Consider the following 16,044-nt stretch of genomic DNA (forward strand, 5'->3'; position numbering starts at 1 on the left):
ATCACTACTAAAATATGAAAGTCTGACTTGGTTACTTGTTCTACCATCTCCCCCTTAGCTTAGAACTATTATTCTAAACCTGCGAATCACTTAATAAACTCCAAACTAAACTGTCACCACTTTACTTCTAAAGTCTGAGGTAGGCGCTGAGGAAGGCTCTGCTAATATTTTGGGTCTGACACTAAAATTGATGGCTATATAAGGATTACAAAGAAAGTAAAGCCTCGGGATCTAATAAGGCATAAACATAAAGACAAAAGACTTATAACGTACTCGTAACTGTATCAGGAGAACTTCCCTGGTCATGGTGAGACTAGAGTGCATAAAATTTGTTCTGGCCCTGACCACTAGTTGTACTGGAAGTGGCGCCATGTTGACGCAAATATTTTCCCCTCTGAGCTATTAATCTACATTTCTGCATCCTGTGGCTTGGCTTACCACATATAAAACACACTTTGTTGCCTGCTCTACACGTACCTAGGTGATTTTTACAATACTCTTTACAAAGTGGATAGGTACGACCACTGCTCACACTACCCTGGGTTTTGAATACTGGTGCCCCATCATGATTGTCATTCCTGAACATAGGGACTGGAGCACTGGCTGAGGATGGAGCTGGAACTGAAGACGTTGGATGAAACTGGGAACGGTTACCGCCCTCTGACTTAGGCTGACTGAAATTAAAGCTACCCGTTCTAGCTCTCTTATTCTCTCTCTCCTTCTTCTTAAGTTTCTGCTCCTCAATCTGTTGAGCATGGACCATAATCCTAGATATGTCCATCTCTTTAATCAACATCTTTTTTTCTACACTCCTTAACCACACTATCTGACACCCAGATACGAACTTGCTCATTCTGGACCTATTGTCTGCTATTACATGGGGAGCATATCTGTCTAACTGAGTAAACTTGAGGGAATACTCTTTTATGTTCTTACTACCTTGCTTGAGATTAATGAACTCTAACACTTTGGCTTCTCTCAGCTCTAAGGAAAAGAATTTGTCTAGGAAGACAGTAGAAAACTCTTCCTACTCTATAGGCTTTATATGTATACCCCTGTCTACCTTCCACTGCTTAAACCACATATGGGTTACATCTTGTAGCTGATAGGCGGCTAACTCTACACTCTCACTGGAAGTCACTCCCATGATGTTTGTGACTTTTTATGACTTTCTGAACCTGATCGAGGAACTCCTGTGGATCCTCTTCAGACTTAGATCCCGTAAAGAAAAGAGGATTCATCCGGGTGAAGTCTCAAATTCTGGTTGCAGCAATATTAGCCACTGGGTTGGCCAGAACAGCAGCTGGCCGTTCATTTTGAGCTACGACTGAATTGGCTAGAGTAGTGAATGCAACTCTGAATTCTGCGTGAGAGACATTTTCGTCCAGGGGATCTGCCTAAACGGGTTGAGGAGCTGACTAATTTCCGGTCCTTCTTTTGTTAGTCTTTCTGGGAGGCATGTTCTGTAAACAAAAGAAAAAAGTGGATTAGACTGAGAGATTAACTTAAGCTCACGCTCACTCGCACGACATGAATACTGAAAGAAGGAAAACTTTTCCTAAAACATCTCATAGCCTCTTGTCCATAAGTGTGGCGCGCTACACACCCATGCGCATGACTCTACTAGATGCGACTTTTTAGACTCCCTAGGACACTGTTGAACCTTAGGCTCTGATACCAAGTTTATAACGAACCGAGACTACCCCCCAGTCGTCACACGATGCTTACGACCCCGAAGGACCACAAGTTAACCCATGAATGATATCTACTGTGAGCACTGAATAATAATACTAAAACTAATACGGAAAAATGGGTTGAAATGCCATAACGCTCAAAACATCTAAAATACGGATAATGAATAATAACATCAGAATCTGAAATACTGTCAGAAAATCTAGCCTAAAAAGCCTCTAACTGAATCTGTATGAAAGTAAAGTTGATGTGACAATCCCTAAACTAACTTCATCTACTAAAATACTACTAATCTGAAGTACTGAAATAAAAGCACATCCTCGATAAATGAGGACTCACTACTGGATCTGCTATTGCTGGCTAAATCTGGCTAAACGCGATCAGGAACCTAAGCGTCTGAACCTATGATATGAAACATCATAGCGCATAAAAGTATGTGTCAATATGTGGGAATGTACTGGTATTCTAAATGAGGTAAGGCTGAATGCATGAGTTTATATGCATGAACAATAACTAACTGAATGACATGCAAGAGCTGGATTAGCATACATGGAGGATCTGTAACTATTGAGCATACTATAACTGAGTATACTGGAACTGAATCTGATAACTGACAACTGAATATAATGATAATCTGAGATCACTGATAATCTGATTTACTGATAACTGAGTGACTGTATCTGACAGTCCTAATTCTGTAGAACTGAACTGATTTCTATTCTGAAGACTGAGACTGAAACTGTGGGAGGTAATCATCTAACCGACATGCCCCAATCTGAACTAATAGATAATTGAGCTGTGGTCCAATCTGTAACCCCAATTGAAAGAGTGTCTGTACCGTGCCACGGGTAAAGACAACTACTGTAGAGTCAGTCCTAACTAACGGGTGACCCCTGAGATCAGTCCTAAACTAGTGGGTGATCCCTGAGTATGTCAATCCTACTTAATGGGTGACATCTCATAACCTACGCTGGCTACATAGTTCTGGAACGTAGAGATTGCTTCTAGGGACCCAGACCTATCTAACGGGTGTGCCTCCATCCCTAGGCTCGCTCGATGCTGAATCCTACTCCCAACTGAAAGACACTGAACTGAACTAGACTGATACTGAGATTACTGAGTTTTCCTAAGTTCTGTAATTGACTGAGTTCTACTGAGTTTTGTAACGAACTGAGAGTACTACTGATCGTGACATGATTGATACTATTCTGTAACTGACACTGGCTCTAAGTAAACAGCTAAATTGTCGGGTATTAAATACCCCCAGAACTCGATAGCATAAAAAGTAAAGCAAAACATAATCTTGAATAACATAACAATATTCACTTGGTCATAATTCAATCATAGAGATATTTCATCAAACACTTGTAATGCATTAACTTGTACATATACTAGCATGTCATGATTACATCATTTAATTCACATGGACATTCTATCAAACACTTGAGGAGAACAACTTAATGCACATAATCATGAATAACATATAAACATGGCAACTACAATGCCCAAACTTGCAATTTCATGGATTCAACATACAATTCATATAACTTTCCCCTAAAGACTATTCTATTTTCATGAATCTTATCACAATCATAGATTGAAAACCAAATCAACATCATAGATGCGTTAATCACTTTATAAATTCAAGAGTTTATCAAGATAATCACATATTTGTTATACATGCTATTTAATTTCATGAAACTTGCACTTAAGTTATTGATCTTAACCCAACTAATATGAAGAATATGAATTCAATCTAATTCAAATACGAAAATCATAAATACTCAATCTTTGTACTTTGAAAAAAAATTCTTGGACTTCATGGGTGAAAGGGACCCATGAATAGACATCTAACATACCTTAATTTGTGAGTTTCTTGGAGTTCTTAGAGAATCCTTGAGCTTTGTTCTTGATCCCTTAAGGGCGAGGATTTTGGTAGTTTGAGAGCGAATGGTTTTTAATTTGAGGAAAAGTGAATAATGAGCAGCTAAGGACGTTTTTAGGGATTAAATCCCGTATCTGACTATAATAAAATTGTGGAAAAAGACTGTTTTAACCTTGGGCGTCCTTCAAATTTTTCGTAAAATTTTTTTGAACTGGGCACCTGGCACAACACGGCACTATTGCGCCGTGTCACTGAAAAATGATAGTTGGGAAATTGTATGGTGGCGCGACACGATGGTATTGCGTTGCCACTTTGTTTGCGAACTGGAAGTGCACCACGACACGGTGTAATCGCGTTGGTACACAAAAAATTGATAATTGTGAACTAGGTCTATGGCGCGGTGCGCCAATATCGCGGAGCAACATTGGAAACTGACAATTGCTATTTGGGCTGGCTCCGCAATGCATTGATGGCTCAAGTGGTACACTATCTTACTAAAATGGCCACCCCAGGCGTCAAATTTGGGCGAATTTTATATCGATGGAAAGTTTATTCAATTTTCTACGCAATGGAAAGGCAAAATCTTGAAAATTACATAGGAATAAAATGGTATTCATTTTTGAAGCTAGTTCTTGATATTCTAGGAGCGAATTTAAGCTAGAAAAAAGTACGGGGTGTTACAAACATACCCAGTGCATTTTCCACAAAATAGGGTCTGGGGAGGAGGGTAAGGAATACACAGTCCATACCACTACCTTAGACGAAGTAGAGAGGTTGTTTCTGATAGACCCCCGGTTTAGTAAAGTGGCTCAGGAAAAATCTTTACTGCATCTATATATCAAAAAAAAGGTTCCCCTCCTAGGGATAATGTACAACTGTACTGAGAAATTGGCAACTAAAACTGCAAAGGTTGGTGAGCTCCTAAAAGTTGCAATATACACAATGGGCTAGAAATCCCAAATGGATGCCTTCTAAGTTACGCAGCAGTATAACAAAAACACTAGACAGAACAACTGCAGACTGCAGTATCATAAGATGGGAGTCGGTTGTAAAATATGTGTAACTCTTGAAAGCGACGAGTAAGCAAGCGATAGGTGTCAAGCTGACAATCACATCCTCGATTCCCCGTCAAGCATCATAGTTTCCAACTCCCCATCACCTGCAAGCCATAGTATAAAGGTCAGCAACCAGTGAATACATGTTAAATTGCAGTTTTCGCCATCATGGTAGCTACTTTCATGAGAACCATAAAGAAATTTACGTAGGTTCTTGTTAGTCCAGTAGTACATTCTATGTATGCTAGTTTGCCATAATAAGGAGAAGACAACACTATAAACGGCATAAGATAAATTACTGATAAAAGTGTGTTACCATAATATACCTGATGTATGCTGAATAGCGGAATTTCCACTAGAAGGCGGAGCACATGTATCTGTGCTATCATCATATGTACTCCTGGGATAAACAGGCCCATCGCTATTGCTTCCTGTCTTTCCTCCAACATCCAAAATTGGAACTGTATAACTATCAATATTACCGTCAAACTTATCACCAATGCTTGCATTGGGAAGCAGGTGTACAGAACCACTGCCCACTGAATTTGACCCAACGTTGTCACTTACACCAATATTCAAACTTGGAGAAGCTACAGATCCAATGCCGCCAACTGGTTTAGGTTCCAAGTCAACATTTGTCAGAGGAATCATGGTAGTGCTGCTACCAACTGCTTTAATCCTGCTGCTAACAGCAGGGAATGAAGTGATTCTATTGCCTCCGCTTACAACTTTAGCCTTTCTGAAATAATTAAGAAACAAGATCCAGAAAAAGCTGAGATTCACTCCCAACAAGAAAAGGAAAGAACAAACTAGAGATAAAGAGAGAGGATAAAGAGGGTGGGTGCACATACCTAACTGTTTTCCCCTTGATATTGGTGGCTTTTGACTTCATGACACCTATTTAAGAAACAGATTCTTTAGGCTTAAATTGATAGTGCTACGGTTACTAAAAGGGAACAAATGAAGAGAAAAGGGATGGTATACCAGATTTAGGTGTAAGAGATCTGGAACCATGTTTGCGCGTTCCCCTCTCAGCCTTAATTGAAGCAATTATAGAATCAATATTTGGACCCAAACCTTTTCTACCAACCAGTTTCACCCCAAGTTTCTCAGAAAGGAAATTCAGTCTCATCGGGTCACCACCTCTGACCTCTCTAAGGTCAAGCGCTTGTTGCTTGGATAACAAGGTATAAACATGAAGGTCGTGCTGGTTATTAAATTGGGACTGAAGCTGCTGAAAAAGTAATTTATTAGAAAGATGTCTATCAGGCCTTGTCCCACCATGATTCCGCGATTGGGGCACATTGAAATTCACCCTCAAAATTGCTGGTGACTCAGGATCCGAACTCTTACTAGCAAAAATTATAGAAAAACTACCAAATTCCACGTCTGGCTCCCTAAATAAGTCATCCAAAACAGTAGCATAATAATGAGCACTCTTTGATGGTTTTTTCTCAACCTTCAAACCCATGGCTCTAACCTCAGCATGGTGGGCTATGTTCGCAGCTTCTCTGAGCCCACTAAGGAAAGCTCCGTGCATAGTGGCAGGATAGCGCCTATTTGTGGCCTCACCAGCAAAGAAAAGTCTGCCATCACCCACACTTTCAGCTAAAATATCATAGTCATCTCCTGATGCCCCCACTGCAACATTAGAGTAAGAACCCAGGCTGAAAGGATCATTTCCCCATCTCGTACATACAGTTTGGATTGGCTCTGGAACTTCAATCCCTTGTGGTTCATATATACCTGAAAGCAATGTCCGGAATTCTCATTACTACATCAGAAACAAGAACCTTAACGGCAAGTTCTATGTAACAAGAACGCTTGTTGGAAAGGGCACAATATTTTATCTTTACTGAAATACAGAGATAAGTAACCACATATTTCAATCAAATGCGAATACTGAAAAAGATTGTTTAACTCAAGCATATAGTCTAAGAAGAAAAGGTATAGATTCATTCTTTCAAGAAGGTGAAAAGTAAGTTTTTCTCTCTCCTCTCCCTCACATTTTCCTTATTTTTAAAATCAGAAAACTCCTTTTGGGAAAGAGGGATGTGGCCCAATCTTTTGGGGTCATAAACATTATTATAGGGCATGCCTACTAATAATAAAGCAAATTACAAACATTAGCTTTCTTCTGGGCTTGTTGAATGAATATGAGCTATAGTTCATATGTACTCGAGAAACCCTGATTTCCAACGTTCTCTTCAAGTACGTCTCCCTCAAAGAGAGACATCTTCCCTACCATGTATTTATATAACTAGTTTTAGTGTGTTTTGCGTCAATTAAAAGTGTTAAAATTATTAAAGAACAGATGGAATCAATTACGTGAAATAGCAATCAACATCGAGATAGATGCAACATTCATTTAAATGGAAAAATAAACATAACATTGAAGCAATAGTTGAATTAATTGTTCTTTTCCATATGAATTACTTTTGTTTTCCATGTTTTCTTTTAATTTAAGCCATTGAGCCTCAAATGATAGGATTATTCAGCACTTCTTCATAGTCCACCTTTTCTAAACTATCAACCTAATGGGATAAATGATTCAAAATTGAAAATTTGAACATAAAACAGTCACATCACTGTTAGTCAATCTCTTCTTAACCAAAACAACCAAGAGAAAATGGCATTATCTCCATAAAAAATTTAATTTTCTGCGCGCCAAATCATTGTTCTCTCCTTCTTGTTACTAAGCTGAATGGCATCTTATACAACAGAATGAGAAATAAAGTTCAAGATTGAGGAAATCAGTCGCAACAAAAACTGCATTTTACCTTTTAGAATTTGAAGAACTTTTGTCACTGCATCAGTCGGGGGCATCGTCTCAAACTTGTGTGCAGCTTCTCCAGCAACTAGAGCTAACAATAAGGGACCACCAGCAACAGTTGCATAGCTATAGAACAGAAAGAATTCACCCCTGCTACCAGAATTATCAGTAAGATGCCCAAAGGTATCAAGATCAGTGCCCCAGAACACATATGGGAAAAGCATTGCAACCTTATTTAACAATCCGAATCCCAATCTTTTTATTCCGTCAAGCTTCCGCTGAGGCAACTCTGGAATGAACTTAATAGAACCACCTTTCAGAACTCCAAGAGGAACAGTGCACAGTGCCATATCTCCCTCAAATACTTGCCCCCCAGCTACAACCTGTACTCCATCACTACCATAACGAATGGTATGCACAATTTTTTCATAAAGAATAGGTATATTTTCAGCTAATGCCTGAACTAGTTTTGCGTTTCCTCCAGGCAGGAAGCAATGATCCCCTCCCATGTCAAAGGGGTCATCTTGGTCCCAAAATGCTAAGGAAAGCTTGGAAATCAGACCTGCATTTGCATATTCTAGATTTGCTAGATGCCAATTAAACAAACCCATCTCCTCTTCATTCACAGCATTTTCATAGTCCTGACGGAAAGTCTCCAGTGCTGCTCCAAGAGATACATCCTGAGAAACTGCTCCCATTAACTGCCTGAGCGTGCTTGCCTTCTCCAAAAGTAGGTTATAAGCAGTCTCCACCTTGTGATCTAAATCTTGATCAACTGGCTTCCCATCCACGCGATAAAGAGGGCATTTGTCTCTGACCTTGTGAAGTGTGTAAGAGAGCTGCCGCGCCAAAAGACCAAGTGGGTTCCCTAGTGTACCTGTCAACACACTTCCTCCCAAATCAGCAGCAGCCACCTTATTCCCACCTTCCATTTTTTTCGTGTACACTCTTCCGCCCGGACGTTTTCTTCCCTCCAAAATTGTAACCTTAAAGCCAAACATCATCAGATGCCTCGCTGCAGCTAACCCCGCAAGTCCTGCCCCAATAATGATAACACTAGGCTTACTCGGCTCAGCTGGAATCCTATCCTTAATAGCCGGTGCAACTCCAAAATTAATATATCCACGTGATACCAAATAATTATGAGCAGAATCCAGCAAAGCACAACAATGCTTAGGTATAACGTCAACGAACATCTCTTTCGTTATCCAAGTGGATACATTTACTCGCCATTTGGTAAGTATATGGTTTCTAATAAGAATGTAATTAACCTGTTCGATACCACCCACTACAGAAACAACTTTAGCCTCGATTTCCTCATCAGTCAAGGAGTCAGCTGGAAACCCCGCAGTTAAAGCAATTAATGCCTCAGTTGTAGCCTCTTTGTTAATTACAATAATCTCATCCGAAGCATCAGAAGAAGTAGCATTTGTTCTAGCAGTCAAATTACGCACACGATTCGAATTCTCCACAAGGGTTTTGTTAAACTGAAAAGAAAAAGACAACAAGGATGAAAATGGACACTGTAAATTACCATTAGTCTTACAACTGTAAGGATGTGTTTGGTACGTTCTCATGTACTGTTGGTTAAAAACTTTGAAAAGAATTTTCTTTCGAAAATCAAGCTCTTTCAAATAAGAAAACTGATAAAATGATTTACTTAACAAAAATAGGAAAACAATTGGCATTGTGTCCTCCCACTCTCACACCCACGCACCCTTCCACCATCCCACCCCCAAATCACACCCCACCCACCGGCACCACCACCCCACCCTTAGTCCCCACAACCGCCTACCAAACAGAGCTTTCTTGAAGATGCAGGGAACCATTTGGCATCCGCCCTTAAGGAGAAGAGGAAGTACGACGAAAAGGGTAGGTCCGCCTGAAAAGCTGAGTTTTTCAGTTTGTTATGGAGGGATGTAAGTGCACAAGCTTAACCAAACCACCCCACCCCAACAACCACCACTAACCCCACCCACCCAACATCACCCCTGCCTTCCACCACCACCTCCCCCCTCCCCCTCCCCCAAACACACACACAAAACCCCCTATCCTCCCCCTCCCCAACACAATGGACATCACTGTACCCCACCCATCCTCCTAATTTTGTCTTACAGCAATAACAATATACCGAGTAGAATCCCACAAGTGAGGTCTAGGGAGAGTAAAGTGTACACAGACCTTCCCACTACCTCGGGGGGAGTAGAGTTGATGTTTCCGAAAGACCCTTGGCTCAATGATAGGACACCTGATTATCGAGTGGAAAAGTGTGATGAAAACGAGATAGCCTAAAGAGCAAAAATGGTGGAATTGCCCTTGAACAGCTCTCTCAAGAGCTCAAGAACTCTACATTTCTGAGAAAGAGAGAGAGAAGTTTATTGATCCTTTCTGAGATTGAAAAACTGATTACAATCAAGTCCTTAACTGCTACTTATACCGGCCAAGTTCCAAAAGTTAGTTATAATTAACTTTCCCTCTAACAGTTTAACGGACCTCCACGCGTGTGCTAGTTGCGCGACTGTCTTAACTACTAACCAACTATAACTAAAATCCAGAAAGAATCAGGAAAGCTGGTAAATTGAGGAATTTGGGGTAAATTACAGTAGAATGATAAAAATACTCCCCCATCATAGCATCCTTGTCCTCAAGGATGGAAATGAGGAAATTGTTGACAGAAAGTGTGGTGATCTTCCCAGGTGCTATCTTCCTCAGGAGCATTAAACCACTTGATAAGCCATTGAGAAACAGCTCGACCTTTCTTCTGAATTAATCCCATATCTAGGACCGCCTCAGGCACCAGTAGAACACACCCTGAAATAGAGTGCACCACAGGTAATGTAGAGAGACAGGTTGAAATCCACTCTTTAGTTTCAGCTGGGAAATATGAAAGGTAAAATGTATCTTGGAATTATTTATAAGCAAACTTACCAAGGTTAGCAATAATCTGATAGGGTCCAAAAAAAGTTTAGCTGCCAACTTTTGAAAGGAATGGGACTTGAGTGAAAGTTGTCTATAAGGTTGTAATTTGATGTAAACCCAATCAACAAACATTGTAACACCTGTTAGTTCTACCTTTATCAGCTTGATCCTTCATTCTGCACTGAGCCTGGCCAGACAAGCTTTGAGAAACCTTAAAGTAGTTCCCTAGCCATCAAACTTCTGTCAATAACATCTATCTGAGAGTGCAGAGCCAGGTAAGGTAGTAGTGGAGGTGATGGTTGACCATACACAATCTCATATGGGGTCTGGTCTTCTTGGTTGAGGAATGGAAAGTGGTATTGTACCACCACTCAGCCAAAGGCAACCACATAGGCCACTTCTTAGGTTTCTCAAATGTCATGCATCTTAGATAGCCCTCCAAATACCTGTTAACCACTTCAGTCTGAGGATAATATGCAGTAGAGGTCAAGAGTGAAACCTTTTGAAGAGTAAAGAGCTCCATCCAAAATCTACTTGTGAAGACAGCATCTCTGTCTCTGTCTGATAATGGATTTAGGCATGCCATGCAGCCTAAAAATCACATTCATGAACAGCTAAGCCACATCCAAAGCTGAGTATGGATGTTTAAGGGGTAAGAAAAAAGTAGCTTTGCTTAATCTTCCACTACTACAAAGATCACCTTCTTTCCAGCCACAGGTGGTAGTCCTTCAATAAAATCCATTTAAATGTCCTGCCAAACTCCAGCGGGACGGGTAGGGGCTGCAATAAACCAGGTAGGAAATACTCACCCCTTTGCATTGCTGGCATACATCACACTGCCTTACAAACGTGTAAACTTCCTGTTTCATCCTTTTCAAGTAAAAATCCCGTCTCAACCTCAGCAGAGTTGCTTTGATCCCTGAATGTCCTCCCAGGGCACTTCCATGTTAAACTCAAGAATTTCTTCCTTAAATGCTCATCCGACTCCCACCATTAATTTGCCCTTTCTAGTCAAAATACCAGCATGGAACTTGAAATAAGGTTTTTGTGGAAGATCAGCTTGAATAATCTACTGGGTATGTTGTCGTTGTTGTATCAACTTGAATAATCTGCATCAACTTCTTCAATGTAGGACCTGATATCCAAGACTGATTAACCTCTTCCAGAAGATCAAATTGAATCCCTAGAGATGCTATTAAGTGGGATAGAACTGTCTAGTCTTGAAAGAGCAACAGCCACAGTGTTATCCTTCCTTTCATGTAATCAATGTTGTAGTCATAGCCTAACAGTTTGATCAACTATTTAAGTTGGCTAATTTTCTGCTCCAACAAGTACTTGAGGCTGTGATGATCAGTTTTGATCACAAAATTCCTACCAAGTAGGTATTGTCTCCATCTCTGAACTGCTGATACTAGAGCAAGAAGTTCTCTCTAATAGACTGATAGGGCCTTATTCTCGTCACATATACCCTGACTGAAAATGGCAATTGGTTTCTTTCCTTGTGTTAACACAGCTCCTATGCCTCCACCAGACGCATCAGTCGCAATTACATATTCCAAAGAGAAATCTGGGAGAGTAAGCATTGGTGCTGAAGTTATAGTTGTTTTGAGTGCCTCAAATGTTGTAGTTGCTTCCCCATTTACCTAAATTTTCCTTGCTTCAACAAACCATGTAGAGGTCTGGCAATAAGGCCATAGTCTTTTATAAATCTTCTATAATATCCAACCAATCCTAGAAAACCCCCAAGCTGTTTAAGGGTTACTAGCAGGGCCAGTTCACTACTGCTTCCACCTTGTGTGGATCCATAACCACCCCTTGCCCAGAAATAACATGGCCTACATAGTGCATCTGTGAGACTCCAAAAGTAAATTTACTTTGCATGACAAATAAGGTTTGATCTCTCAAAATGTGAAAAGTAGTTCTCAGATGGATCAAGTGATCAGACATTGTGGGGCTATACACTAGATGTTAATAAAAAATACCAAGATGAAGTTCCTGAGATGCTTGTAAAAAATCCGATTCATAAGACTTTGGAAAGTGGAAGGTGCATTTGTTAGGCCAAATGGCATGACCAAAAACTCAGCGTCCATAGTGAGTTCTAAAAGCAGTTTTTGGATTATCAGCTCAAACATTTTGATCTGATGGTAACCAGACCTTAAATCCAACTTATTAAAGATTTTAGCGCCGCGTAATTCATTAAGTAATTCTTCAATGATAGGAATTGGAAACTTATTTTTAACTGTGCAGTCATTCAATTGTCTGTAATCTTGCAGCAATTCTTGTACTTCTTCCTGCATCTCACAAGCTAACATCTGGTTGTGAGGGTACCTTTTTGAATATCCCCTACAAAAATCATACAAAGCTCAAGAGGTTCGGCCAACAGTTTGGTCATTCCATCCTACTGAAGCACCTTGTTGTCAGGAGGTTGCATGCCCCTCAAAGATACCTTATGACCTTTCACACTAAACGCCATCTTTAGCTTCTTGAAGCTCCGCAGAACATCACTTAAAGAGATCAACCACTGGATTCCCAATAACATGTTACAACCTCCTAAAGGCCAGGTCAACATATCTGATTCAAAAGTGAACCCTGCATCTTCCATGTCAAATTCTTGCCGACATAATTGCTCTGGAAATTCTTCCCATTAGCTATAGATACATCAAAAGGAGAAATAGTAGTCAACAAACATCCTAATTTTTTAGTTGTCTCTAGGTTGAGGAAGTTGTGTGTACTTCCCGTATCTATCAAAACCTGAATTGCCTTTCTTTACCGTCACTCTCATGGTTCTAAAGTCATGAATTCCATTCATGGCACGGACTGAAATATGAGGTAAAATAGCTCCCTCCTGATCTGTCTCAAAATTCTGCCCCATCATAGATAAGAGTTCAGCAGTATCCACCATAGCCTCTTCTTCCATGACTTCTGCAGGCTCTTCCCCCTTTTCCACCTCCATGAAAAAGAGTTGTCTCTTCCCTTTACAAACATGGACAAAGGAGTATTTCATGACAGTTAAAACACAATCCTTTACTCCTCTCATCCATTTCTTTAGGTATCAACAGTTTAGCATTACTGTAGTTATTTTGGGGGCCAGTATTTGATTGAGATTTGGTGAGAGGTTGGGCATTTCTAACTGGAGTATTGGGATTTTGGAATGAAGAAGTATTTGTGGTAAGAAATTTGGAGTTGTTATTTGGATTAGGTAGTATTTCAGAAGTGGTAAACACTTGTTTTTGCACTATCAACGTCTGTTCATGAATTTTTGCCGAACTCATAGCGTTAGATAGGATTCTACGAGCCAACATCTTCCCAGGTAGCAAATTTCTGGCTTCAAACCCCTGATAAAACAACTCACCACATAGTCTTCTGGCAATTCTACCCTAGTCAACAATTCATCAAACAGATCTATGTATTCCTGGACAGTACCCACCTATTTCAAGTCTTTGAAATCTCCCATTGGGTCATCGAAAAGCTCAGCCCCAAATCTAGAATATAGGCACCTCAAATACTAACCTCACCGGGGCCACTCTCAGGTTAACCTGCTCTTCATGTAGGCTTGATCCACTGTAAAGCTTTATCCTCTAGATTGCAGGATGCTAACTTCACCCTTGATTCATCGGGGTATCGTCTATATTGAAAAATTGGTCACACTTATACAACCAATCCCTTAACCCTTCCCCATCGAATTTTGGAAATTCTACCTAAAAATATCTAGTGTACATCTATTAGTTCCTCTGTCTGCCATTGTCACGACCTTCCTGCATTCCCTCTCTCCCTCCCCTTGCTGAGGAATTGGACCTCCATTTCGAATCTCCACAAACATCCTTCTAATCTCATTCATGGCCTGCTCAACTCGCTCATTGACAGCCTGTCGAGTTCCGGCAACTAAACTGTCTGCTCCCTCAATTGAGCTTTGAGATTATCAACCTCCCTACGAATTTCTTTCATTCTTGTGTTATGATCTCCCGTGGAGATAGTCAGAGAATAGAAAGCACTAATACCGCTGATAGGACCCTTGATTATTCAGTGAAAAAGTGTAATGAAAACGAGATAGCCCAAAGAGCAAAAATGGTATAATTGCCCTTGCACAGCTCTCCCAAGAGCTTAAGAACTCTAGATTTCTAAGAAAGAGAAAAAGAAGTTTATTGATCTTTTCTGAGATTGAAAAACCGATTACAATCGAATCCTTAATTGCAACTTATACAGGTCAAGTTTCAAAATTTAGTTGTAACTAACTTTTCCTCTAACTGTTTAACTGACCTCCCTGTCTTAACTACTGACCAACTGTAACTAAAATCCGGAAAGAATCAGGAAAGCCGGTAAATTGGGGAATTTGGGGAAAATTACAATAGAATCATAACGGTCAAGTGTAGCAAATCCGGGTACAAAGGAGAGGAATAATATGGCAACACGGGACAGTGCAGAATCTACCTTTTACCATAATATTTTTTACTTACATACCCAACACAAAAAAATACTCAATAATATTCCTTTTGTTCGATTTTACTTGTCACTGTTTCGCTTTTTAAATTCAAGGTGTATAATTTCATATTTTAAGTTCAAAATTTAGATGGTCGAAAAGTATACGAAAAATGCTACAAGTTGCAATCCTTCTCATATTAAGTTGAACCCAAAAAGTGAAATAGTTACAAGTAAAATCGAACGAAGGAAGTAATAATAATAACTCCTTTTCCTAAAAAAAAATGTATCGAACACATCCTAAGCATTAATTAAACAAAGTAAAGTTCACCATGATTACCCTGTCCAAAGACGACGTCGTACTTCTCGGCCTACCTCTTCTCCTTTTTGTAGGAATAGCGAGTGAAAGCAGCTGATCCGATAAGGAATTCGAATCCGAATTCAAATTCGTGTTCGGGTTCGAGTCAGAAGTGGAAGATGAATTTGGGTTTAAATTGGGCAAATGTATGGTGAATTGAAGAGGATTATTACTAGTTATATAAGGCAAAGATTGAGAATATGGAGCAGGAGAATTGTTATCAGAACAATCCATGCCTGCTTTTTCACTGTTTCTGCCACTGAAAAAATAGCACAATTCAATATACTAAAACTCTCGCTGTGCGCAGCTCTTGAAGGTTTTCTTCAACTGAAGAAAAAAGCACAGTTTGATACACTTAAGTTCTCGCGCTATAGGCAAGTTTCGGAGGGTTTTTTTGCAACTGCAAAAAAGAGAAGTGGATATACTACTATTCTGGATTTTTCTGTAAATGCTTACAGTAATGGGGAAGTGGAGATAAGTGAAGAGAAAGTGCTCCTCAATATTAAAAGAGTCAAAAATAATATAAATTGATTAAGTTTATCCTTCATTATATTTTGGGTTAATCATTAGCAAAATTCATAAAAATATTTTTTTTAACACTTTTTCACCCTAATAAGATGAGAACCACATGACATGACAAAAATATATTTTTCATATATTTTTCTATCATAATAAGATGAGAGTCACATGACATGACAGTTGAAAGAAGTGGATGGCACATGACATGCCACCTCAGCACCATTTTTTTATTTTTAATTTTTTTACTTAAATTTTTATTAATAATTTATTTTGTAAAAAAAAACTTATGATATTAAAAAAAAAAATCAAAAAAGTTTTACCGGCATCCCGTCACACTACCAACTGAGGTATTTTACTACCTCAGTGGCCAAAATTAATCAAATCCTTTAGAGCCTTTGACAAAAATTTGGTTCGTTCGTAGAAAATC

General features: G+C 39.6%; 1 protein-coding gene across 3 annotated transcripts; it reads right to left on the minus strand.

Moving 5' to 3' along the window:
• Positions 1-4,386: 4,386 nt before the first annotated feature.
• On the minus strand, positions 4,387-15,617 carry LOC107850613 (protein FLOWERING LOCUS D). Of its 3 annotated transcripts, none has more exons than XM_016695260.2 (7): positions 15,081-15,219; positions 10,007-10,216; positions 7,413-8,892; positions 5,617-6,378; positions 5,484-5,529; positions 4,959-5,371; positions 4,387-4,736 (listed from the first exon to the last, which is right to left on the minus strand). In XM_016695260.2, exons 2-7 carry the CDS (start codon positions 10,121-10,123, stop codon positions 4,687-4,689), a joined length of 2,868 nt encoding a protein of 955 aa, XP_016550746.2. In that variant the 5' UTR covers positions 10,124-10,216; positions 15,081-15,219; the 3' UTR covers positions 4,387-4,686. The 3 variants fall into 3 exon arrangements, with proteins under 3 accessions (XP_016550746.2, XP_047256688.1, XP_016550745.2); XM_047400732.1 differs by lacking the exon at positions 15,081-15,219 and adding an exon at positions 10,334-14,986; XM_016695259.2 differs by lacking the exon at positions 10,007-10,216 and having other exon boundaries at positions 15,081-15,617.
• Positions 15,618-16,044: the final 427 nt, after the last annotated feature.

This window comes from Capsicum annuum, chromosome 12, assembly GCF_002878395.1.
Source record: "Capsicum annuum cultivar UCD-10X-F1 chromosome 12, UCD10Xv1.1, whole genome shotgun sequence".
Classification (NCBI taxonomy): Eukaryota; Viridiplantae; Streptophyta; class Magnoliopsida; order Solanales; family Solanaceae; genus Capsicum; species Capsicum annuum.